Source organism: Mustela nigripes, chromosome 2, assembly GCF_022355385.1.
Source record: "Mustela nigripes isolate SB6536 chromosome 2, MUSNIG.SB6536, whole genome shotgun sequence".
NCBI lineage: Eukaryota > Metazoa > Chordata > Mammalia > Carnivora > Mustelidae > Mustela > Mustela nigripes.
The window spans coordinates 100,295,189-100,321,296 of record NC_081558.1 but is presented as its reverse complement, the minus strand read 5'-3'; the positions used below and the strand labels follow the sequence as shown (position 1 = coordinate 100,321,296).

At 44.9% G+C, this 26,108-nt stretch overlaps 1 protein-coding gene across 2 annotated transcripts in view; it reads left to right on the top strand.

The window, feature by feature from the left end:
* The window catches only part of MUC13 (mucin 13, cell surface associated), a 30,650-nt gene extending 19,142 nt beyond the window's left edge, over positions 1–11,508 (top strand). The window contains exons 7-13 of one of the 2 annotated variants that reach the window (XM_059388008.1): positions 3,070–3,230; positions 3,712–3,831; positions 4,146–4,278; positions 4,925–4,962; positions 5,988–6,072; positions 8,156–8,357; positions 10,270–11,508. In XM_059388008.1, coding sequence (XP_059243991.1) covers positions 3,070–3,230; positions 3,712–3,831; positions 4,146–4,278; positions 4,925–4,962; positions 5,988–6,072; positions 8,156–8,357 — 739 coding nt within the window. In that variant the 3' untranslated portion in view covers positions 10,270–11,508. Of the gene's footprint in view, positions 1–3,069; positions 3,231–3,711; positions 3,832–4,145; positions 4,279–4,924; positions 4,963–5,987; positions 6,073–8,155; positions 8,358–10,266 lie in introns of both variants that reach the window. The other variant, XM_059388007.1, reaches the window with a different exon arrangement.
* Positions 11,509–26,108: the final 14,600 nt, after the last annotated feature.

Here is a 26,108-nt window from a genome sequence, read left to right as displayed (position 1 = left end):
TGGTTTCATTCCTTGGCTAAAACCACACCTGGTCAACCCCTAGAATGTGCATTCCAGAGGGCAGGGAAGAGAAGGAATGGCTCACAGTCGTCTCTTTTCTCATGGGATGGGAAGTAAGGGAGACAAGAATATCCCAGTCACAACCTAGCTACTGAGGGCCAGCAGTGAGCTCTTTCTGTAGGAATAACAAGCAATTACTGAGCATATCCATATGCAGTGACCAGTGCTGGATGCCACCTGGGGACCTAGAGAGACAGAGGAGTCTCACGAAGTTAGTGATTCCATCATGGCCTTCTCTGAAGCATATCAATACACATGCACTACAGGCTGGGGAAAGAAGGTTCTAAGGTGAATGGAGTTGTACAGAAAAGGCAGCCCTAATGTAATTACATTTTAGGGTTCTCCTAATCTGTCTTGATGAGCTTTGTCAGATCCTTTGTGGAGTAAGACACGGCATACCTGTTTGATACACACACATTCAGAGGAGACCTCCTATAAAGGTGGTGAGGTTGGAACTTGGCAGTGTACAAGGGGCCAATGCAGTTGGTAGCCAAGAGGCCAGTGAGCAGCCTGACGGGGGGGGCATGGGGCTCACAGGGCGAGAGGAAGACACCAGTCGAGGCCCTGAAGCTGGATGTGGGTATGCGGCAGACACCTGCTGGAGTGCCGTGCATTGTTTCTATCTGTGTCGCTTCTAGAATAGGGAACCCTACAAGTGTGATAGAGAGCTGGTCCCATGGGGTCATGGTGGGGAGGTTCCCTGATACTGTTGCATACATTTCCTTTTTAAAGGACTTACTGAAAGGGAGCCAGGAGCGTTCAGAGGCAACTTTCTACATAAGAGAGGGTTTCAGAGATGCATCAGCTCGGGTACCCCAGGGGATGTGCAGGGCCTTCTCTCACCTAGAAAGGCATTTCTTCAGCTCTGGTCCAGTGCCCTCTGCTCCCTGAGCTCTTTATCTATGACACCAATGTTGGAATCGGAAGGATCCTCAGAATTTCTCTCTCAAATCTCTCTTCAGAAAGAGGAGGCAGGCTTGGGGAAGCTGTGACTAGTTTCATTACAAGCCTACTGGCCTGATCATTTATGCTATGTCATTTGTCATTAAATATGTGGTGGTTCCATTGTTCCTTTCATTGTAATATCTTGCCCCCTAAATTGGAGCGTGCTCTAGTAGCTTCTTTGAATGAACTGTGCATGGCATTTCTTTCCTATCCTCACTGCAAAAAGATACCAGAGATTTCTGGTCATTTTCAACTGATAAAGAATGACTTGTATCAAATACCCTTTTCTCACTGCCCTGTATATTCCCTAGCCACCCCTAAATCCTATCATGAATGAATCATTTTACTTTAGAATCTGAAGCCTGGGACGCCTGGGTGGCTCAGTTGGTTAGAATCTGAAGCCCATTTTGTTTTGGGAGACTTCCTTTGGTGATGACTGTTCCTAAACACAGAATTTGGTTCCAATTTTGGATTTTCTTGATTGTCCTGAAGAACTAACATAGCTGTAAACATTTTCTTTTTTTTAAGATTTTATTTATTTATTTGACAGAGAGGTCACAAGTAGGCAGAGAAGCAGGCAGAGAGAGAAAGAGAGGGAAGCAGGCTCCCTGCTGAGCAGAGAGCCTGATGCGGGACTCGATCCCAGGACCCTGAGATCATGATCTGAGCTGAAGGCAGAGGCTTAACCCACTGAGCCACCCAGGTGCCCCTGTAAACATTTTCTAAGTAGGTTGGCTATGTTTTCAAGCTTCAGTTGTTTATTCAAAAGTCAGAATGGAAAAAAAAGAAAACAGGAAAAATATATCATGAGTCTTAAAAATGCATACCACAGGTTGAAGAGGGAAGGAGTTTTTGAAAGTCCTTTTTTCCCCTCCCTCTCTCTCTCTCTCTTTTTTTTTAAGATTTTATTTATTTATTTGATAGACAGAGATCATAAGTAGGCAGAGAGGCAGGCAGAGAGAGACGGAGAAGCAGGCTCCCTGTGGATCAGAGAGCCCAATGCGGGGCTCGATCCCAGGACCCTGAGATCATGACCTGAGCCAAAGGCAGAGGCTTAACCCACTGAGCCACCCAGGTGCCCCCCACCATCTCTTTTAGTGGTTGTATCACTTGATTCCTCTTAGATGGTGGAAGAATTAGAACTTGGCACGGCAGTTCTTAGGGCAAACTGTAGTGTTCGTGTCTTGCTCATCGCAGGCACTTGGTATCTGGGACTCTGATGGTGTTTTGTACCCCTGCTCCCTACGCCCCACCCTCCCTGTTTCAGTCTATCACGAGTACCAGCTCAGCAGGAGACCTACTCTCCATTTTCTACAGAAAGGGGCAAGTTTCAGATGTTCTGTATTCTACTTTTGGTTAGCTGCAGACTTCTAGCTCCTAAAAAGGATTGTCCACAAGGTTTCTCAGTATCCTTCAGCAGGACATCGTTTGGCTGGAGATTACTGCTGAGCACACATTGGAAGAAAGCCAGATCTCTGGGCCTATAACTCGCATCTTCCTGCACCCTCAGGCCCACCGTATTCGGGCCCCAGTTATGGATATAGGAGAGTGGATCGGGACTAGAGCTGGGAGGGGTGGCTGGGTGGGTCAGTTGGTTGAGCATCTGCCTTTAGCCCAGGTCGTGATCCTGGAGTCCTGGGATCAACCCCCACATTGGGCTCTCTGCTCAGCAGGGAGTCTGGTTCTCCCTCTGCCTCTGTGATCTCTCTTGATCTCACTCTCTCTCAAATAAATAAATAAAAATCTTTTTTAAAAGGAGGGTGGTAGTGCGGCTGGGTGGCTCAGATGGTTAGGTGTCTGCCTTCTGCTCAGGTCATGATCTCCAGTTCTGGGATCAAGCCCCATATCAGGCTTCCAGCTCAGTGGGGAGTCTACTCCCTCTCTCTATTCCTCTCCCCCTGCTTGTGCTCTCTCTCTCTCTCTCTCAAATGAATAAATAAAATCTTAAAAAAAAAAAAAAAAAAAGGACTAGAGCTGGGAGACTGGGGAGTCTGGGAGGTTTTGAAGACCGGTCTGTGGACCTTTTAGTTAGTTCATCAAGTGATGGATTCCTTTCATTTTCAGCATCTCGCCTTCAGCAAGATCAGAGATGCGTGCTGGCAACAGTGCTGTTGTGGTTGAGGTCTTAAACATCTTCGCAGAAACTACAAAAGAAAATGAGACGACTGTGTCTGAATCCATTACAAATGCAACTCAAAACGGCATGAGTGGTATAGAATACCGTGGTAAGCATTCAGTACTTTTCTTCGAAGTCCTTTTGGTGAACATTTCTATTCTCTGTGAGAAGCAGGAGGGAAGAAAAGCAGGAGACTTGAATCCACAGATGGGCCCTGTTCCAGTTAACTAGTCATTTCTCCTCCCTCTCTTCCTTTGCTTGGTTCTATCCTTTCCAGCCGCCTCCCAAGCCAAGTCATCACACTGACCGGTTAGTTTGCTTTTCTCTTTGGAAGGTAGGAAGAAAGGAGAAACAAGGCTTTATACCAAGGTGTAGCTTCCAGATGATCCCAGAAAGCCTTCCTTGCCCTGTGTTTCCTTCAGGCTGACTCGTCAGCCCCCAGCACAGCTGGAACAATTCACTTTTGCTATGTTACAAAGCACCCCTAAGCTTAGTGGCCTGGAAAAAACCACCATTTATTTATTGCCTTGCCGTAATTCCCCTCCCTTTTGTCTTGCTGACCATATTTTCGAATTGTCTCTGCCTCTCAGCTCGAAGTCTGTGTGATTATTATGGTTGTGAACCAGAGGAAGACCACTGTAGCAATAATTTGCTGTGTAAATGCAAGCAGGGGATGGAAAGACCTAATGCCCAGGTCCCTGTGTGTGTGGGTGAGTGTTCCACTTGCTTGTAAGTGTTCTTTGCAACCCATGTGTTCTCTTCTTTTGCATTTGCAAAATATGAGCTTTACTGCTCATGTTTCCATGTGCATTCCAGAGTCTGAGGGGTGTGGAGATGGGCTTTAGACACATGGACCTGGTGAGGCAGCTCATATGCCTCTTACAAGGACTGTTTGGGTACGCAGCTAGGGAACACCTCGCTTTACCCAGGAAAAACAGTATTAAAAAAATCATGTTCTGTGGCATAGCACTTTGGGGGTCAAAGGGGTTGTTTCTGAAAATAACTCAGAAATTTTCTTTTGAAGCTTCTGCTGTCAGATGTCCCGACACTTGCAGTGCAGACCACAATAAGCAATGCTTAGTGAACAAGAACACTGGGAAGCCTGAATGCGTGTGCCTGCCAGGCTACAAAGAAAGTGATGGCGGGATCTGTCAAGAGTAAGAGAAGTCACTCCTTTCTCATCTTCCCACAACAAGAGCTAGCCACAAGGGATGGATGTATAGCATATGCATGGGTTGGAGTGCTGCCATACGTTGGTAGGTGTAAGAGCACCATCCTGTAATCGTTATCGGCATTGACAGTTCTAGAACATTCTCTGTGTGCCGGAACCGTGCTAGGTAATACGCGTCACACAGCAACACTGTCAGGAACAAATTCGTTTCCCATTTGCCAGAGAGCAAAGTGAAGCTCAGAGAATGTCAGTAACAAGCCCCAGCTTCCAGGCAGCAGTTGAGTGGCAGAGCCATGTGGCCTTGCCCCCGAGGGGATTCACAGTGCTCTGTGCCTCTGGGCTTCAGCTTAGTTTGAATTGCTGGATCTCCCTGAAGCTCAGAGGCTGGAGGGTTCTGTCAGTAGGAAATGGGACCACTTGGAACTGTGTCCCCTTTTCTGCCTTCCAGAGCTCCATGGAAGGTGCTCACCTGGAGGAGTGGGAGGACAAAGAAAGGCAGCGGAAGAGGAGAAGGAGAAGGGGGAGCAGGTAGAATGAAAGGCAGATGGAAAGGAAGACATGGCAGTTGGGTGGGAACTCTGATGTGTTCCTCACAGAGACTCTACACCGTGGTTTCCATTCTTGTATCTTAGGTGTGCGTTTGGTTACAGTGGAGTTCACTGTGAAGACCGTGAGTATAAAAGTTTTGCTTTGTTATTAAGCTTCTGAGAAATAGGGAACACATTCAGAATTCTGCCCAGGATTCAAAGTCTCTGGTTCCCTTCAAAAAGAGCTAAAAAATCTGCCTACATTCTCTGTTCTGCATCATGCCAGCCCATGCCTGCCTTGCGGTCATAGGCAGCAGCCCCTCCGTTAAAGCAGATGGCGGAACCCGGCCCAAGAGGTGGGTTCTCGACTTGGCCAGACCAGAGAAGGGCGTCCTGTCATTCTATTCATTTTCTCTTACTAGCAAGGATAAAAGACAAGTATATTCCAAAACTGTTTGTGGTTGTAGGAGAGCAGGACTAAAAACCCTTTAAATACTCAAGTCTTTTTGTCCCCAAGCTGTTTACTAGCTTGTGATATGTTGTTGCCAGTTCAGTTGCTTTTAAGTTGATTTTAATAACATTTCACTTCATGTATCAAAAATATTTTTCAACATGTCATCATTGTAAGAGTTACATGACAATTTTTTTTTTTCTCTTATACCTTGTGTTTGAAATCTGCCATGTGCTTAGGCCACCTCATAGCCACATTTGCCGTGCTCTATAGTGTGAGAGAATACAGGTAGCCATGAGCCCTCCCCCCACTAATTCTTGCAAGCCTCTGTTAGTGACAAAATGTAACTCTAGCCTCATTCGTCCTGCTTATCAGCAAGATGAGACTCGTGGGCAGCCAGAGGCAGCAGAGCTTAGGAAGAGATGCATCCCTCTGTTGAGATCTCATCTCCACAGAGCCCAGGAAGGCCCTGCCCCCAGACCGCGGCTGCCTCTGTGTCCACGGTCTTCTTTTATGTGACAAGGCAGCCTCTTTGATTGGGTTCTAAGGACATAGTAGTGGGGGTGGCGCTAAAGGAGATGAGCCACCCCTCCCCCAGCCTGCCCCCCAAGCTGGCCCTGGTGGGGGTGGGAACTGCTGGGAGCACGGGGATCTGTGCAGTACCCAATGGGGGTTGCTTGTGGGAGGCTGTGCCTACTCTTTGCTTTTCCTTTTCAGAATTTCAGCTGATCCTCACTGTCGTGGGCAGCATTGGTGGTGCCCTCATTCTCTGCCTGATGATCGCACTGATTGTCTTATCAAGGTACGGAGGGGCGCATCCCTTTCCCTAGGGCACATCACCACCAGCATCATGCTCAGTCTTGCTGGGGCAAAAGAAGGGAGATAAGGCAAAACCTCTCTAGTACTGTTGGCTCTCTCTCTTACCTTCATTTGCTTTGGCTTATGGAAGCCATACGTGATTACTGAAGAGAACAGAAAAATGTGTAAAGGAGCACAATTAAAAAATCACTCAGAACTTATCTACCCTGAGACAACTAATATTTTGGCATATTCTTTCCAGATTTTTTCTTTTCAAATGATTTTTTTCCTTTTATTTTTTTTAAGATTTTATTTATTTGACAGAGGGAGACACAGTGAGAGAGGGGACACAAGCAGGGGGAGTGTGAGAGGGAGAAGCAGGCTCCCCGCTGAGCAGGGAGCCCAATGTGGGGCTCGATCCCAGGACCCTGGAATCATGACCTGAGCTGAAGGCAGATACTTTAATGACCAAGCCACCCAGGCTCCCCTCAAATGGTATTACAGACATAATTTTGTGTCCTTTGTGTGGGTTTTGTTTGTTTGTTTTTAGAGAGAGACAAGCATGTGCCAGGGGTGGGAGGGAAGGCAGAAGGAGGAATACCAAGAGCGTGGAGCTTGACTCAGGGCTCAGTCTCACAACCCTGAGATCATTACCTGAGCTGAAACCAAAGAGTCAGACATTTAACCAACTAAGCCACTCAGGTGCTCCATCCTTTGTGTTAAAAAGAATACATTGTTGAACAGCTTAACAAGGTCTGTTTTTACTTAATTGTATAATGTGACCTAACAACCATTTTCTGATGGCCCTGAAACTCTCCATTAGTAGTTTTCAGCCCCACTCATGTAGTCAAGGATCATTCGTCAAGGCCCTGGGCCCAGTACCCTGTGGCAGGGGCCTGACCTGGGCTTTAGCTGAGCCCTATGCCTTGTTCTCTCTGCAAAGCCATTTTGCAGGTGCCTTAAGTGCTCTTCCGAAGAACTTGCGTAGAGTCCTTTCATTTATTCAACAAATATTTAGATAAATTTCCCTGCATTAACTGGGAGAAAGAACACTGTTATCTCTATTCCATTCGAAATGTGCCAAGTGGGGATGCACTTTGGTAAAAACAAGCTGCTTGTGGGTGACACTTCGCTCATATCTTATATTTTGGCAAAAGAGGTATTTTTGTATGATAATGTGAGAGGATAAATAGATATTGTTTCTTTTTTATTAGTCGAGTTTGATATTAACTCTTCCCCACAGCCTTTATTACAAGGACGCAAAGCTGTGAACCAGAAGTGTGACCTTCCCTTTTCTAGGAAGATGGCCAGAACATTCTGTTCTGGAGCAAGGCTGTCTCCTCCTTTCGTAGGAGGATTGCCTATCTGTCTTGGGTTTCCAGCATCCTCAGGGGCTGTGTGTGGAACTTTGTGACCCCACGACGGCTATGTTTCTCAGCTCCTGCTTCCTGCTGCAGAGCGAGGCTGGCTCCTAGTTCAGCCTCAGGTTCATCGTTCCTGGGAGCACATCAAGAATTATTAATTGCTTGCCCATTCCAGAGAGAATGAAGCTTCTCTCCTCCTCTCCTTTCCTTAGTTAGACAGGAGTGCTCCCAAAGGGCGGGAATTCTTCCATAAGCTGGGCTGGCTCCTGGGTTCACAGGGTGAGTGGGTCCTCCCTTTAACATTTCCCTTTAACATTTCCGGTAGGAGACAGTCATTCTGGGAGTGCCCTGTGGGCATTAATATTATTAGCAAAATTTGCATGAGACCAACTGAACTGGATGGCAGTGTTGGATCAGTGTTAACAGAGAGCTTTTGAGGCGACTGTTCTAAAACTTAGGGAATGTACAGTGAACAAAGTAGTGAAGCATTATGGGTAGTGGGGTGTCAGGTATAAACGCTTATTCTTAATGTTGCAGAAATGGTAACAGTTGGGGAATCTGGGTGGGGGCCCATGGAAGCTCTGTATAATTTTTGGTGTGTACCTTATATGTAAATTTGAGATTATTTCAAAATTTGAAAAAAATTTTTTTAAAAAGAATACTAACATTTGCTTCAAGGAACTTTCTGCCATTGTCAAATCCTAATTCTTATCACCCTTATAGCTCAAAGAACAAAAACAAGAATATTGAAGAAGAGAATTTGATTGAGAACGACTTTCAAAATCTGAGACTGCAGCAGACGACAACAGGCTTCAGCAATCCCGGAGCAAATGGGAGCATCTTCCCTAAAGTCAAAGCAAATGTCCCTGGTCAGCCACAGAATCCCTATGTGCACCAGAGAAGCTTGCCTCGCCCTGACTACTAGGTGAGTCAGTGGGCTGGAGAGGGAGTGGGATGCCTAGGGCAGAGCAGGGACAGGGACCAGACCATTGTATCTTCATGTCCTGGCCGCAGGTTGTTTTGTTTGTTTGTTTGTTTTTGCTTTCTGATCAAAAGGGAAAGATCGGAGAATGCCCCCTCCTCTTGTTTTTGTTTGTTTTCCTGTTTTTTTGTTTTGTTTTGTTTTGTTTTGTTTTTTTTACTCCCTCTTATTGTTAAGTGGCCACCACTTGGTCCCTAACACTGACCATCTACGTGACTTGTAGACGCATCACTTAATTTCTCTGACCTTCTGTGTCCTCAGCTATAAAAAAAGAAAAACAATTTAGATGCCTTTAAGGTCCCTTTACTTTATAAACTTTTCCAGATAAGGACTCCAGTCATTGTGATGACAGTTTCCAAGCTGTTTGAGGATCTAGGACCCAGGTCAGGAAGGAAATGTTGGATGTAAACAGGGTTCTGTCCCATCCTTCTAGCCTGCCCATGTCAAGGCAGATCTCTCCTTTCCTCCCCACCCAGACCTCAAGGCATAACCCAGTTAGTTTCTACAGAGATAAGGCAAGTGGGGCTGGTGCTGTTTTATTTCCCTTGAGAGGACTTTCAAGGAGCATAGCTTGTGTTCATTAGATTTGTATTGGATAATTGTCCTGGCCTTGCTTACTGTGGTCTGAGTGAATCTTTAAGAAGCAACTTTGATGGGGAAGGGAGCCAAGGGAACTGAGCTAGAAGGAGGGAAGTTGTGGGGGGAGAGGAAAAGGGAAGAGAGAGGTTAAAAGAAGAGCAGCAAGGGGAGAAATTACTTCCTAAAGAAGTAAGAACAGGGGAGGGAGGGAGAGAGGGAGGGGTGGAGGAACGCCTAACTTCCAGAAGAGTCGAAAAATAAAGAGGGTGGAGGAGGTGAAGGCAGCTGGGGTGCGGCAGAGGCAGCTGAGGAAGGGGGCAGGGGCTCCGCGTTCTCTGTGCACATTTCTCTTCTGCAGACTTCCCTGGGCGAGCACACTGCCCGCTGAGGCCCTCAAGTCACTATGACCGTTCTGGGAAAACCTGCCTTGTTTCTGTTTTGAAATTCCATGATTTATTTTTTAAAGATTTTTATTTATTTATTTGACAGAGATCACAAGCAGGCAGAGAGGCAGGCAGAGAGAGAGAGAGGAAGGGAAGCAGGCTCCCTGTTGAGCAGAGAGCCCGATGTGGGACTCCATCCCAGGACCCTGAGATCATGACCTGAGCTCAAGGCAGAGGCTTTAACCCACTGAGCCACCCAGGCGCACCCCCCATGATTTTTTTTGCACATGAAGTTTTCTTTAGTCGTAGAAGTCATTAGTTTCATGTGGGTACAAAGGTTTGACTCACACGAGGCGTGCCATGTTGGGCCAGACACGTGGTCTAGTCCTCAACAGCCAAGAGCCTGAGTTCTGTGGGAAAGCCTGCTGGCTCCACCCAAGGGGAACCTTAACTGGCAGACTCCTTATAAACCTCCTTTCCTCCTTATGGAGGAGCCTTCACATCAAGCATCCTCTCTAAAGAGAACGCCTTAGAGGCAAAAATAAGCATGGGATTTAGAGCATGGGTTTGGCGCCTTGCCTCTTCTGTTAACTTGCATCAGCTAAGTGATTTTGGATAAGTTATTTACTTCTCTGAGTTTGTTTTCGCATCTGTGACATGGACATAAGGATCTTTATCTCATAGGATAAAAATCAGATAAGCTACTATGGACAGAGAACCTAGAACAGTGACTGTTCTAATTTAAAAAATAGTATTCAAACAGTGTTACTTGAAGTAATGGTACAAGTGTGTTAATCTGCTCTTTCTCAGATAGATCTGTTGTAGTACTTCTTTTCTAAGAGTTTGTTTTGTTTATTTCCCCATCTTTCTCTTTCTCTCTTTTTGTCTAGAAGGGTAACAACTGGGCACCCTCCGGGGCCCTCGACCCAGTATCTGAGCTTTTGTTTTGAGTGTTTAAAAGATTAACGGAGAAGCAAGCAGCCATGAAGATCTGGCCTTCGGAATTCCTCTGCCACCCAGCACCCAGCCTCTCTGGATGGAAGTTGTGACTGTTTGCAACAGATGCAGCTTGTTCGCTACGTACCTATCAAATTGAATGCACATAGTTGCTGTTAGCACTTGTAAGACAGATGATTTTGTCCAATCAGTACAATGGTTAGTTTTTGTTTTTGTTTTGTTTTGTTTTTTCCTGGTGGGGCAACAATAACCATTTCCAATCTAGAGGAAAACTCCCAGGATTGTGGACTCCCGGGAGAATGTGGCTTTGAGTTGATCACCTGCAGATCTGTGACCTGATTCTGAGCGACTCTTAGGCGTCAGCTATGGAGGTCCCCGGGTGTGGGAAGAAATACCATCTTTTAAGGTTCTCGGGCTCATTCTCTACTAAGTTAAATAGGATGCTACTTCTGTCCCTCCAGTGTAGGCATTTCATGACCCTTGCCCTGCCGGGAACCTATGACCTGGCCTCACACCAAGGACACAGAAGAAAAGACACGTCTCTCAGCCTGCCCAGGAGGGCAGGATCATTTTGATGTTAATTAGAAGGCCAGGACTAGAACTGCCCACCATGGAGTACATTCTAGAGTTTCTGAAATGCCAGGAACTGGTAGAGGCGGAGGAGGAAAAAACAAAAATAAAAACCATAGCCAGGAGTAGGAGGAACAGAGACAGAAGGAAGCTGGGCTGGCAGGATGAGTACAGGACGGTGCACGTGGGGTCCACCTTGGTCCTCAGATCCCCCTCCTTGATGAGCGAACGGACATTTCCTCCGATTCATGTCCTGCCCACAACTTGGAGCCTAAGGAAGTGTGAAGAGAACACGCCAGGAGCGAGAGCTGGAAGACACTTTGAAACTGCAGATTCTATTTGGCTGATGGGGAAAGAGGGAGCTTCTGCTCAGGATCTGGATGTCCGGCCTTGGGACGCAGACTCCAGAGTTCCTTCACGGAGGCCTCGGCCTCCTCTGTGGCCGCCAGCGTGCACACAGCTACAGCCAGCACGCACTTTCTTTAATGTTAATAGTGTCCTTGTTTGTATCTAATGTCTGGTCCCCTTACAAATTATTTTTATTTGTTATTATTATTTGTTCTTACTATTAACTGTAAGAGGTAATGAATAAAGTGTCTTTGGTAGATGGTGTCCTTCCTTGTGTCCTTCCTTACCTTTAGAGCGGTTAGGAGATGCCGAGGGAGAGGGAGAGAGAATCTTAGTCATCCTCCCCGCTCGGCACAGAGCCGACATGGGGCTTGATCGCACTACCCTGAGGTCATAACCTGAGCTGAAATCAAGAACCTGACACTCAACCGAATAAGCCACCCAGGTGCCTCTAGGCTCACTTCCAATAACAGACATGACACATGGCAAACCAGACTGACTGATATCTGTAGCCCTTGTTAGGGGCTGTTAGACCACCCAGGGTAATTTTTTAATCGTGTAGTAGATGTTTCTGGCTGCTGTCCCTTGAACATCCTACTTCTCTCCCATTATGAAGCTGCCAAGCATTTTGGGTGGGACCATTCTGACCCCCAGTTCCAAGGGCCCAAGCCAATCAGTGGAACCTCATTCCCCCTGTTGTTGATGGGTTTAGTGATCACATGTTATAAGTGGATGCAGTTAGAATAAAGCCTAGGACACCTGGGTGACTTGGTCGGTTGGGCGTTGTGCTTTCAGCTCTGGTTACGGTTCCAGGTTCCTGGAATTGAGTCCTGCATCAGGCTTCCTGCTTGGTGGGGAGCCTGCTTCTCCATCTCCCTCTACCTGCTGCTCTGCCTACTTGTGATCTCTCTCTCTTTCTGTCAAATAAAGAAAATCTTAAAAGAATAAAGCTTAAATTTTACTAGGAGGCTTGGAGAAAGAGAAACTCTTTGTTCTCTTGACAAAGTGGGCTTGAGGATATGAGGCCTTGGACTGCTTCAGTTTCGCTGAGCAGACATTCTCTTAGCAGAGCTAAGAGAACCATGGAAAAATGGGGCAGGAGTCCTGATCAGACCATGCCTGAAGCATCTGGAGTTTACTCTTGATCCACTGTGTGGAGCTGAACGCATCCTCACTGACACCACTTGGCTTTACTCTTGTGTTCACAAGGCTAGGGGGTAAATGGGATTAAAGAAACACCCTTAGGAGCTCTTAATACCTATAAAGACATTAGATATTCATCAGGTCATAGCAACAGAAGTAATGTAGATGTAACTTAAAATGGTTGACCTTTTTTAAAAAATATATTTTATTTATTTATTTGAGAAAGACAGCATGAACTAGGAGGAGAGGGAGAAATAGGCTCCCCGCTAAGCGGGGAGCCTGACAGGGCTAGATCCCAGGACAGGACCTGAGCCAAAGGCAGACTTAACTGACTGAGCCACCCAGGAGTCCCAGATTGGCTGACCTTGTAACATGCCATCACAGACTTTATTCCTGACCTGCATGTTACCTCTACATTTTAGGATGATTTTTTTCCCCCAAGATTTTATTTATTTGACAGACAGAGATCACAAGCAGGCAGAGAGGCAGGCAGAGAGAGAGAGGAAGAGAAGCAGGCTCCCTACCAAGTGGAGAGCCTGACACAGGGCCCCATCCCAGGACCCTGGGATCATGACCCGAGCTGAAGGCAGAGGCTTTAACCCACCAAGCCTTGAGAGAGAGTGTGTGAACATGGGGGGAAGGGAATGGAAAAAGCAGACTTGGGGATCATGACCTGAGCCAAAGGCGGACACTTAACCGGCTGAACCACCCAGGTGCCCCTACATTTGAAGATCATTCTGGATTCATTGTTAGAAGTAGGCTGTTTGAACCTCTCTTCTAAAGAGTCCCCCTTCCTTGTGGCATACTGGACCTCAGCGTGCCAGTTTCCATCACTTTGCAAATGTCCTGGGCCATACGAATTCTGGCTTCATGACCAGAGTATCACCCATTTCTCACAGACTCTCGTTGCTATTGTTTAAATAGAAGGAATTCTCCAAATACATGTGTAATGTTCATGAAATGACATTCACATTCAAAGCTGTTTGAGTCTTACATAATATGACCTACAATTCATTTGTTTCTGCTCACTGGGAACTTCTTGAAGTTTTCCACACTTACTGTCCGCCAGCCTTGGAGGGCTGTCAGAACAAACTTTCTAAGATGCAAATCTGGTCATCATGCTCCCTTGCTTGAGGCTTTCAGGGCTTCTCCACTGAGAGAACAAAGCTCACAGAACTAAGGCAGACTCTCCTGGCTCATGTCTCCTGGTGACCGGGCTGCCACCACCAACTGCTCCAACTTTGCTGAATCTCCCCACCCCACCAGAACCTGCTGTCCTGCAAACACACCTCCTCTTCATAACTCCATTTCTCCACTCATGCTGTTCCCTGCACTGGGAAAGCCCTTTCCTTAAAATCTTTTTTTTTTTTTTTAAGATTTTATTTATTTATTTATTTGTCAGAGAGAGAGAGAGAGAGAGAGCACACACAAGCAGGCAGAGGCAGAGAGAGAAGCAGACTCCCCACCGAGCAAGGAGCCTGATGTGGGACTCTATCCCAGGACCCTGGGATCATGACCTGAGCCAAAGGCAGTGGCTTAACCAACTGAGCCACCCAGGTGTCCCTAAAATCTTATTTTAAAAAACTCAGTGGCAGTGGGGGGAGTGCACCTGGGTGGCTCAGTCAGTTATGCGTCTCAGCAGGGAGTCTGCTTCTCCCTCTGCCTGCCACTCCCCCAGCTTGTGCTCACTCTCTCTCAAATAAATAAATAAAAACTTAAAAAAAAAAAAAAAAAAGCCCTTTCCTTCAACTATCTCATAATCACCTCCAGCTGTCTTGATCAGCGAAACCATCTCCTGTGACCAGCTTTTCCCAATCTTCTCCCACAGCCCTCTCCAGGAGAGGTATGCTTCCTTCCCATCCCAGCAGCACCCTGAATCTACTTCCCCTGGGAAGGAGGTGGCACACGGTGAGTCTGGGTTTCCTTCTCCCCAGGACAATACCTGGCATGGAATATTAAGTAATTGTGAAACAGCAATGTAAAGCCGGCTCTCCCAGCTCAATCTCGAGGAGTATGTTCATTACATGGTGATGGTTCGTTGTGGTGATGGTTTCACAGGTGCATCAAAACTTGTCCAATGGGGGGCACCTGGGTGGCTCAGTGGGTTAAAGCCTCTGCCTTCGGCTCGGGTCATGATCTCAGGGTCCTGGGATCAAGCCCCGCATCGGGCTCTCTGCTCCACAGGGAGCCTGCTTCCTTCTCTCTCTCTCTGCCTGCCTCTCTGTCTACTGGTGATCTCTGTCTGTCAAATAAATAAATAAAATCTTTAAAAAAAAAAACTTGTCCAATGGTACACTTAGTATATGTACAGCTTATTGTAAGTCCATTATATCTCCACAAAGCTATTTTTGTAAGTGGGGAGTGTACTCTCACACAGGGGTTTCTCTGACCTTGATGGAGGCATCCTCTGATCACGGCTCTAAGACGGGACAGGAATGTGCACATGTTATTCTGCTGGTCTCTACACTAGAATGAAGGTTCTCTGAGGTCAGTCCTAGGGGAAATGAGCTGGAGATGGGATGCTGCCCAGCCAACGGCAGGTCTCAGCTCTACATTGGTGTCACCCGAAGTTTAAAGGTCACTGATGCCTGGGCCCCAGAGCACTCCATTGGTCTAGGGAATCCTGAGCAAAGGGATTGCTTAAGCCGGAATGTGTAGCACATTTTGAGAATCACTGTTTTAGATCAGTGATTTGGTTCCTCACAGCTGAGGCCCAGATCACATCATTTCCCGTTCCTTCCCCTGAGAGTTCAGAAACCAGGAGTCCGTTGTGCACAAGAAGCTTCAGTGGGCTCTGAGCATCCTCTGGAGAAGGAGGACAGGCCTCCAGTTGCCATTAACACCAAAACAGTTTGAGACATAAATCTCTGGGGCAATTTTGCCCGTGAACCAAACGACCCCCAACCCTTCCTAGCAACTGGGCAAATTTCATGGCCAGTAGGTGGCGCTATATCCTTTGACTTCCAGAAAACCCAACTTCGGACCAGGGACTCTTCAAAAGGCTCTTTTGACGTCCTAAATTTTGATTGCACTAATAATTTCCCCTCTACTTTTCCCTGGTCTCTTCAAATGCTCGCTCTTGTGCCAGAGAAACATGAATGTTTTCACACTCATGATATTTGTGCCATTTTTACTGGGTCCTTAGAGATCAGACATGGTTCCCTTTATTGGCTCAAAAATACCTGAGTATTGAAGTAGTGAGTATTGAAGTAGTGTTAATATCATATTATGGTACATAAAATTTGTTACAACATTCAGATAATCAAGGTTTTCTTTCTTTCTTTTTTCTTTTTTCCTTTTCTTTTTCTTTTTTTTTCTTTTTCTTTTCTTTTTTTTTTTTTTTTTTTTTTGAGTGGGGAGGGGCAGAGGAAGAGGGAGAGGTTGAATCTTAAGCAGGCCCCATGCCCTTCTCTGAACCTGATCTGGGTACTATCTCAACCCTGAGATCATGACCTGAGCCGAAATCAAAGAGTTGAACACCTAACTGAGCCACCCAGGTACCCCATCAGTGTTTTATTTCATGGCGATTTTCCAAAGTAAAAAAAGGAATCCATTTTCACAGAAAAATTATTCAGTTAAGAAAACAAAATGTCACCATTTTGTTGGAAGGTCTCTTTCATCCACTTTCATGAGGTGAGCAGGTCTGGATGGGTTTTTTATTTTTTATTTTCATTTTTTACATTTTCAAAATTTAAATTCAATTAATTAACATATAATGTGTTATTAGTTTCAGAGATAGAGGTCAGTGATTCATCCGTCTTATGTAACACCTAGTGCTCATAACATCACATGCCCTCCTTAATTTAATGTCCATCACCCAGTGACCCCCATCCCCCCACCTACCTCCCTTCCAGCAAACCTCAGTTTGTTTCCTATGATTAACATCGGGCTCTCTGCTGGGCAGGGAGCCTGCTTCCCTCTCTCTCTCTCTCTCTGCCTGCCTCTCCATCTACTTGTGATTTCTCTCTGTCAAAAAAAAAAAAAAAATATTTAAAAAAAAAAAAAAAAAAAAAAAAAAAAAAGAGTCTCTTATGGTTCGTCTCTGTCTCTGGTTTTGTCTTGTTTTCATCTCTTCCCCTATGATCTTCTGATTTGTTTCTTAAATTCCATGTATCAGTGAGATCATCTGATTAACTTATTTTGCTTAGCATAATACCCTCTAGTTCCATTCACATTGTTGCAAATGGCAAGATTTCATTTTTTTGATGGCTGAGTAATATTCCTATGTGTGTGTGTGTGTGTGTGTGTGTGTGTGTGTACATCTTATTAACCTATTTGTCTGTCAGTGGACATCTGAGCTTTTTCCATAGTTTGGCTATTGTGGACATTGCTACTATAAACATTGGGGTGCACGTGCCCCTTCAGATCACTACATTTGTATCTTTGGGGAAATACCCATTACTGGGCCATAGGTAGTTCTATTTTTAACTTGTCAAGGAAACTCCATACTGTTTTCCAGAGTGGGTGCACCACCTTGCATTCCCACCAACAGTGCACAAGGGTTTCCCTTTCTCTGCATCCTCACCAGCATCTGTTGTTTCCTGACTTAACTAATTTTCTGGCTGGGTTTTTTAGAGAATGGGGTTGGGAAGAGGCCTGGGGTACAGTATGGGGGTCTTCCCCTCAACCTCCATGCTAGGAAATATGGCTTCTTCTATTCAAAGAAACTTGGGACAAAATCATCAAGGACTCAGAAATTCCTGCAAGCCTGATTTTCTGAGCCCACAGTATGACATATGGTCCACTGGAAGAATTTTCTTCCGCCTCCAGGTGAGACAAGGAAAACATTCCGCAAAAGTCTATTCTGGAAGGTTTGCATTAGGTATTGAAAGATGAGTCAGAGTTTACACGTTGGAAAAGATCAGGGATAAAGACTTCTGTGAAGAGGAAACACAACGTGCAAAGGTGAGAGTGCAAAGGTGAGAGTGTTTTTGAGGCTGAAATGCCGGGTCTGGAGCAAAGGGCCTTGTGTGTTATATCCCCATTGGATTCCTAGACTTTTGGTTACACCAAGTATGCACACTGCCTTATTTTTCTAAAAAGCAGGCTAAACAGCTACAATTGGTAAGGTATTTACTCAAGTCCTGTCTTCTGTAATAGTTATTTTTAATTTTTTTAAAGATTTTAATATATTAGAAAGAGAGAAAGAGATCACAAGCAGCAGGGAAGAGTAGAGGGAGAAGCAGGTTCCCTGCTGAACAGGGAACCCAAGGCAGGGCTCGATCCCAGGACCCCAGGATCATGACCTGAGCTAAAAGCAGATGCTTAACTGACTGAGCCACCCAGGCATCCCTCAAGTCCTGTCTTCTGAGGTAGAGTAACTTGCAAGACCTCAGTGGTCTCTCTGGAAGGAGGGAGCCCAGCTTCCTCAAGTTATGGCTCCGCCTCGCGTCTAGCTTGGATCTATCCTGCACACCACTTGGAAAGCAGTGACTTGGGTGACTTCGACTAAGAGCCACAAACCCCCACAGCTAATTACAATTTGGCCTATTGATCTGAGGGTAAAAGGCCCTGTGTTTGCTGTCAGTGAAGATTTAATTGTGACTGGGGACGGATGCTGGAAGGGCATGCATGGCACTCTCTGTAACAGAAGGCCCGCTGTAACCCTGGAGGGCCACCTTTTAGACACGACTTAGATGACTAGTAGGTCAGAGCTATTGCCCTTAAAAGTCATTTAGGTCTGCTTCCCAAATTTAGGAAGTAACAGGCAGATTCAATCAATAATTATTGAATGCCTACTATGTACCAGGAATTTTTAGATGCGTTTACTAATTTAACCTGCACACAGATATTTTTTAAAGTAATCACAAGACACCTATTAGATGACATTGCACTTTAGAAAATATTAATGTATTACTATAAATTTCTTTAAAATGCACTCAAATTATATTAAGACCATGTCGTAGTCACACTGACGATCAGAAATTCCAAATGAGGCAGGTGTCATATCATAGAAAGGAGAGGGGTCCCTGGAGTCAGAGATCTCAGCTCTGTCACTTATTAACACTTCTCCAAGCCCCAGTGTCCAAATGGGGGAGAATAAGGCGTGTTTTATGGCAGTTATTTGTATGAACGATACGTACTTGGCTGCGCACATCCTCTGGGCCTTTCTGAATGTGCAGACACTTAGAACTGCATTTGTCTTCATGAGGAAGCTGGAAACCCATGGAACTATTTGGAAATAGAATGGCTTGTAAGCCAGGGAGTCTCCTACACCTGTCCAACCAGCTTCCTACCTCCTTGTACACGAGCTGACTGCTATGCTGGGCTGACCCTGGAGCTCTGTGTCTTGGAGGCTGCCATGCTGGTCTGCTGTGATTGTTAGCCACATTTTAAAAAAAGATTTATTATACACACACACACACACACACACACACACACACACATATGGAGAGAGAGAGCACATGAATGCTCACATGTGTGGCAGGAGGGGCAGAGGGAGATGGAGAGGGACAGTAGAGCCCAAAGTGGGGCTCAATCCCATGACCCTGAGATCATGAGCCAAGCTGAAATCAAGAGTCAGACGCGTGGGGCACCTGGATGGCTCGGTGGGTTAAAGCCTCTGCCTTCGGCTCAGGTCATGATCCCAGGGTCCTGGAATAGAGTCCCGCATCGGGCTCTCTGCTCAGTGGGGAGACTGCTTCTCTTCCTCTCTCTCTGCCTGCCTCTCTGCCTACTTATGATCTCTGTCTGTCAAATCAATAAGTAGAGTCTTTAAAAAAAAAAAAAAAAGTCAGACGTGGAATGGACTGAGCCACCCAGCCGCGTTATTTATTTATTGAGGGGGGGAGGGGAGAGGGAGAGAATCTTGGGCAGACTCCCTACTGAGCTCAGAGCCTGCTTGGAGATTGATCTCATGACCCTGGTATCATGACCTGAGCTGAAACCAAGAGTTGGATGCCTAACCAACTGAGCCACCAAGGCACACACCACACCAGCCACATTTTTTGAGTAAAGTGAAGCATGCCTTCTGGAAGCCTTGTGGTTGGAATGTTTATTTGAACCTAGGAGGAACCTCTGGAGGGCACTGCAGACATCATGTGTTATGATCTCTGAAATGGTAGAGCAGGTGGTGACCTACCTCTACCGAAGCTAGGAAAGAGGAATTTATTGAAGAAGGATATTACAATCAGAGTAACTTAGCTAGGGAGCTGATGGAGTCTCCTGGGACATTATTTAAAGAGCCAGGGCAACTATTTGCAGAGGCTCCTCTCAAAACAAGTCCTCACAGTCTTCCCACTTTCCCACTGTTAAAGGGCAATGGCTTTTTGAAGGACACTGTTGGTACAACAGGTTATGTAAACCAGAGCCTGCTGCCGGGTGCCAAACACATCTGACTTCACAAGTAGTAATTACAAAGCCAAGTCTGGCATGGGCTAGAGTCTTCTCTTTCCACACAAGCAAACTGAGGTCCAAGGAGGGGCAGGAAGTTATATGAAGTTACATGGTTGTTCAACTAGGTTATGGCATTGAGACTGGAGATCACTCTTTCCGATTCGGAGCCCAGATCTCTAGTTTTTCTCTGCTAGCCATTAAATATGAAGACTATATATTTTTTTAAGATTTTATTTATTCATTTGACAGAGAGAGATCACAAGTAGGCAGAGAGGCAGGCAGAGAGAGAGGGGGAAGCAGGCTCCCTGCTGAGCAGAGAGCCCGATGCGGGGCTCAATCCCAGGACCCTGGGACCATGACCTGAGCCAAAGGCAGAGGTTTAACCCACTGAGCCACTCAGGCGCCCCGAAGACTATATTCTTTTTATTTTTTAAATTTCTTTTCAGTGTAACAGAATTCATCATTTATGCACAACACCCAGTGCTCCATGCAATACGTGCCCTCCATAATACCCTCCACCTGGCTCCCCGGCCTCCCATCCCCCACCCCTTCAAAACCCTCAGATTGTTTTTCATAGTCCATAGTCTCTCTGGTTCACCTCCCCTTCCAATTTCCCTCAACTCCCTTCTCCTCTCCATCTCCTCATGTCCTCCATGCTATTTGTTGTGCTCCACAAATAAGTGAAACCATATGATACTTGACTCTCTCTGCTTGACTTATTTCACTCAGCATAATCTCTTCCAGTCCTGTCCATGTTGCTACAAAAGTTGGGTATTCGTCCTTTCTAATGGAGGCAAAATACTCCATAGTGTATATGGACCACATCTTCCTTATCCATTTGTCTGTTGAAGGGCATCTTGGTTCTTGGCAACCGTGGCCATTGCTGCTGTAAACATTGGGATACGGATGGCCCTTCTTTTCACTACATCTGTATCTTTGGAGTAAATGCCCAGGAGTGCAATTGCAGGGTCATAGGGAAGCTCTATTTTTAATTTCTTAAGGAATCTCCACACTGTTTTCCAAAGTGGCTGCACCAACTTGCATTCCCACCAACAGTGTAAGAGGGTTCCCCTTTCTCCACATCCTCTCCAACACACGTTGTTTCTGTCTTGCTAATTTTGGCCATTCTGACTGGGGTAAGGTGGTATCTCAATGTGGTTTTAATTTGAATTTCTCTGATGGCTAGTGGTGATGAACATATTTTCATGTGTCTGATAGCCATTTGTATGTCTTCATTGGAGAAGTGTCTGTTCATGTCTTCTGCCCATTTTTTGACATGATTATCTGTTTTGTGTGTGTTGAGTTTAAGAAGTTCTTTGTAGATCCTGGATATTAACCTTTTGTCTGTACTGTCATTTGTGAATATCTTCTCCCATTCTGTGGGTTGCCTCTTTGTTTTGTTGACTGTTTCCTTTACTGTGCAGAAGCTTTTGATCTTGACGAAGTCCCAAAAGTTCATTTTCACTTTTGTTTCCTTTGCCTTTGAAGATATATCTTGAAAGAAGTTGCTGTGGTTGATATTGAAGAGGTTACTACCTATGTTCTCCTCTAGGATTCTGATGGATTCCTGGCTCACGCTGAGATCTTTTATCCATTTCCAGTTTATCTTTGTGTACGGTGTAAGAGAATGGTCGAGTTTCATTCTTCTACATATAGCTGTCCAATTTTCCCAGCACCATTTATTGAAGAGACTTGAAGACTATATTCTATAAAAGGACAGCAGTCCCTGCACAGAGGCTAAAGTTGGGTCCCAGGCTGGTGCTTGATGCCTCCTGCAGGGCTTTGGCCCATAGCTTCTTGCAGACCCAGCAGTTACTTCATCTCCACCCCCAAATCTGGCCCCCCAGAAAGAGGTAGGGGGTCAGGAGCTTGTCTTACCTTTGGAAGAGCTGTAGAACTCCTAGCTAAGCATTCTCTTAAGGACCACTCATGGAGCTAAGACAAGGCAGAAGAGAGAGGCAGGAAGGAAGTGGGAGGTAGCAGGTAAGGGAATGGAGTGTAGGTGAAAAGGAGAACAAAAAGAAAATGGTACTCAAGTGGCCAGGGCAGAATGCTGGCTCAGCTTCCAGCAGCATGCCCAAGTTACTGGCTTCCTCCTTCCAATCTGTAGATGTCCTCATCCCTGCCTATATCTCTGGTATTCACTGCTTTCTGTCCCATCCTCCTACTCTGTGGTTTTTACCCACACCACATCTCTATGGACCATACCTGCTCCTTGTGTGGGACACCTGTGTCCTTTCCCCATCCCCTACTCACTCCTTTTTCCCTGCCATTTAACTCTCAAAGTCTCTAGACATAATTAATTTAAAAGGGGTGTGTGGGTGTATGTATGCTTGTATTCATTCATCATACTTTTTATTGAAATAATTGGAAAAGAGGGGTGCCTGGTCGGCTCAGTGGGTTAAAGTCTCTGCCTTGGGCTCAGGTCATGATCCTAGGGTCCTGGGATTAAGTCCCGCATCAGGCTTTCTGCTCAGTGGGGAGCCTGTTTCTCCTTCTCTCTCTGCCTACTTGTGATCTCTGTCTGTCAAATAAATAAATAAAATCTTAAAAAAAAAAAAAAAGAAAGAACTGGAAAGGAATCTATGCCTTTAGGTGGTATGAGGTAGCTTCTAGAAAGACAGAAACAAACTGTGATGGCTTTGCTAGAGTGGAAAAGGGGCATTTAGGGAAGCACGCCAATGATTTCCTCTGGGTAAAATTGCCCTACGGGCAATTTTAAAGAAAAGTTTTCTAAAAAGAAAACACTCATGCCAAAATTAGTTGAAAACGTAACAACTTTTACTGTAGTTTTATTTATGGATATTATTTTTAAATGTTTTAGTTCATGAAAACCAGAAAACATATATTCCTTCTGGAAAATACTATCTTAAAACTATCTCAAAACTAGCTTTTGAAAAATTGCTCTCAGAAAGATATAATAATGAATGTTTTCAGAATTGATAATTATATAAAAAGAGAGCGTGGAAATACACAACTTAGGGTGTGCTGGCTACTTCATAAAATAAGTTTCACGATCACATGTGTTACTTAGCTTCAGAGAAACACATTTGTACATTAAAAGCAACAACCACAAGCAGAAACACCTTTCCTTATTGTTGAAAATCTCTGTCAAGACCTGTTTTGTATTCCATTTCTCAGTATGCAATTCTACCCACCTCAGGCTTGGCATAACCCCAGTGTGTATCCTGAACTCCAAAACAAAAAATCACTAAGGGACCTGCTAAAGGCCAGTTAACATTGTAGGCTATTTTCACCCAAATGGGACCTGGTATCCTCACCATGACTCACCATTTGCTCATCTCCTGTGTTTATCCATTACCTGGAGGTTGCCTTTAGGTCTGTTTTGGTGGTCCTTTAGGGGCTGTAAGATCTGAGAGTCAGCATAGGGATTATTTTGTCCTAACCAGGACCGTTGTGTACAAGAGGAAAAAACTTATTAGGAACAGGTCGTGATCCCAGGGTCCCGCATCAGGCTCCTTGCTCAGCAGGGATCCTGCTTCTCCCCTCTGCCTGCTGCTTCCCCTACTTGTGCTCTCTGTGTCAAATAAATAAATAAAATAAATAAAATCTTTTTTTAAAAAAAGAACATTTTCCTACAAAAAGAAAGAATTTGGTATTTTTAAAGTAAAAAGTTAATATTAACATTAAAGAAAGTTTTATATATGTTTCATAGCCCTACTAAATGCTACAAAAGAATTTTGTAGTATCCTGCCATCAGGGTCCTTCATTTCTTGCACTGTTACAAAACCTAGGTATGACTGTTAAAAGAAGAGTGAATTAAGCATATTACCTAAACTAAGTTGAATACGGTAGGGTTGTCTTCCACTCCTACCTTGAACTTTTCCCCCTGCATATTAGATTATGACTACGTATTGGTAGAAGATTTTTGATCTGGATTATAAATTGAATTTCAGAATATGACAGCTCACTCTGGAAGTGAGTTAGTGTGTAAACCTGAATTGTGAAATAGAGGAAGTTTTAACTAATCGATTTTTAAGTATTTTTTTAAAATTACAGCAAAATGAACAGTACATAAAATTTACCATCTTAGCCATTTTAAAGTGTACAGTTCAGTGGCGTTAAGTGAACTCACAATGTTGGCCACAATCCATTCATTTCCAGAACTTTTCCATTACCCAAACTGGAAATACTGTACCCATTAATTAATGACTCTGTATTTGGCCCTCTCTTCATGGCCCTGGTAACCTCTATTACACTTTTTGACTCTATGAAACGGTCTATTCTAGAGACCTTAAATAACTAGAATCATACAATATTTGTCCTTTAGTTTATTTCACTCAGCACGTTTTCAAGGTTCATTTGCTTTGTGTCTTGTTTATTTCACTCAGCACTTTTTCAGGGTTCATTTGCGTTGTACCATATGTCAGAATTCATTCCTTTCAAGGATAAATAATGGTCCATTGTACGTAGATTCTACATTTTGTTTATCCATTCATTGGTTGATGGTCATTTGAGTTGTTTCTACCTTTTGGCTATTGTAAATAATGCTGCTTTGAACATGGGTGCACAGTTAGCTCTTTGAGTTCTCTTTTTTTTTTTTTCTTTTTAAAATTATTTTGGGTATATCCCCAGAACAGAAGTTACTGGATCATGTGGTAATTCTATGTTTAACTTTCTGAGGACCGAACCGTGTTTCGTTTTAATTTTTTTTTTAAAGATTGTTATTTATTTGAGAGAGGGAGAGTGTGCTCATGCAAGCGTGAATGGGGGAGGGGCAGAGGGAGAGAGAGAATTCTCAAGCTGACTCCCTGCCCCCCAATGTGGTGCCCATCCCCCAAGCCATGATATCATGATTGGATTGGACTAGTCGGGGAGGCTTTACCTACCAAGCCACCCAGGCACCCCATTTTAAAACTAATAGGAATCGGGGTGCCTGGGTGGCTCAGTCTGTTCGGCAGCTGACTCTTTCTTGATTTTGGCTCAGGATCCTGGGATCACACCCCTCCTCGGGCTCTGGGCTCTGGGCTCCTGGCTCCTGACTTAGTGGGGAGTCTGCCTGAGGATTTTCTCTCTTCTCTCCCTCTGCCCCTCGCTCCCCGCACTCCCTCAAGCTTGTGCATGTGCACACACACTCTCTCCCAGCTAAACAAAAAAATCTTTAATGTAATAAATAAAGCTAATAAAAAAACGTAAAATTTCTCTGGGTTATCCTTGTTCAAACTTTGAGAGTCAAACCCAGTCCAACCAGCAGTCTCCTAGCGCAGAAGCTCAGCGACTATCAGCAGTGGGTTGTGCCCAGGACAGCTACAAGGGAAGCTGTTCCAGGAATTGTGAAAAATGCTGCCTGTCTCCCCTTCCTGAGGGGGTGCATCAGTGTACCCTGACTTTGCCTATTAGAGGAAGTCAAAGCATTTGAAGGGCATGTCTACCCTTCAGCTTAATAAAAAGAATGAAGAGTTCTAGAACAGGATAAAAACCACAAGCCAGAAACCAAAAGCTTCAGAGGGATTAGAAGAGGCATTTTCAAAGTAGTTCTAAGATAATGGAGGATGGGAGAATGCTTAGGGCAGGTCTGGGCAGGCTGGGAAACACCAGGTGGGACAGGATGGGTGCAGATTTGACTGCAGCACTTTCCAGCACTCTGCAGATTTGAGACTGCAGTCTAGGTAAACAGGGGTCTGTAACTCCCCATTCCCCTGTTATTATACTTTCTATTATAATTTCTATTATACTTTCCTTTTTAAAAAAATATTTTATTTTTTTTTAAAGATTATTTATTTATTTATTTGACAGAGAGAGATGACAAGCAGGCAGAGAGGCAGGCAGAGAGAGGAGGAAGCAGGCTCCCTGCTGAGCAGAGAGCCCGATGTGGGGCTCGATCCCAGGACCCTGGGATCAAGACCTGAGCTGAAGGCAGTGGCTTAACCCACTGAGCCACCCAGGCGCCCTTCTATTATACTTTCTGACTCCATGAATTTGCCTATTTTAGGTATGCCATATGAGTAAAATCATACAAGATTTGTCCTTTTGTGTCTCATTTATTGCACTTAAACAAATAAGAGTCTGTGCTGTGAAACACCCTGTTAGGGGTGGGGAAGGTGATGCACGGATCAGACGTCAAAAGGCTTAAAGGCTGCTAGATAAATGCAAATTAGTATGCTTATCGATGCAATATTTACTTGGTTTTGAGACTTTCCTTCCATCTCTGCCAGACAGATCTAAAATCACCACTTGGTACATGACAGCTCCCCATTCAAACTCTCTCTCCAGCTTCCCATTACTTAGGATCTGTGCCTCCCAAGGCTGAATAAGAGTTGCTTCTAAGGCCTCAGATACACCCAGGGAAGCCTCTGCAGCACCACTTCTACTGAAAAGTATTTGGGAATGAGTGTGACTGTTACATCAGAGCAAACAT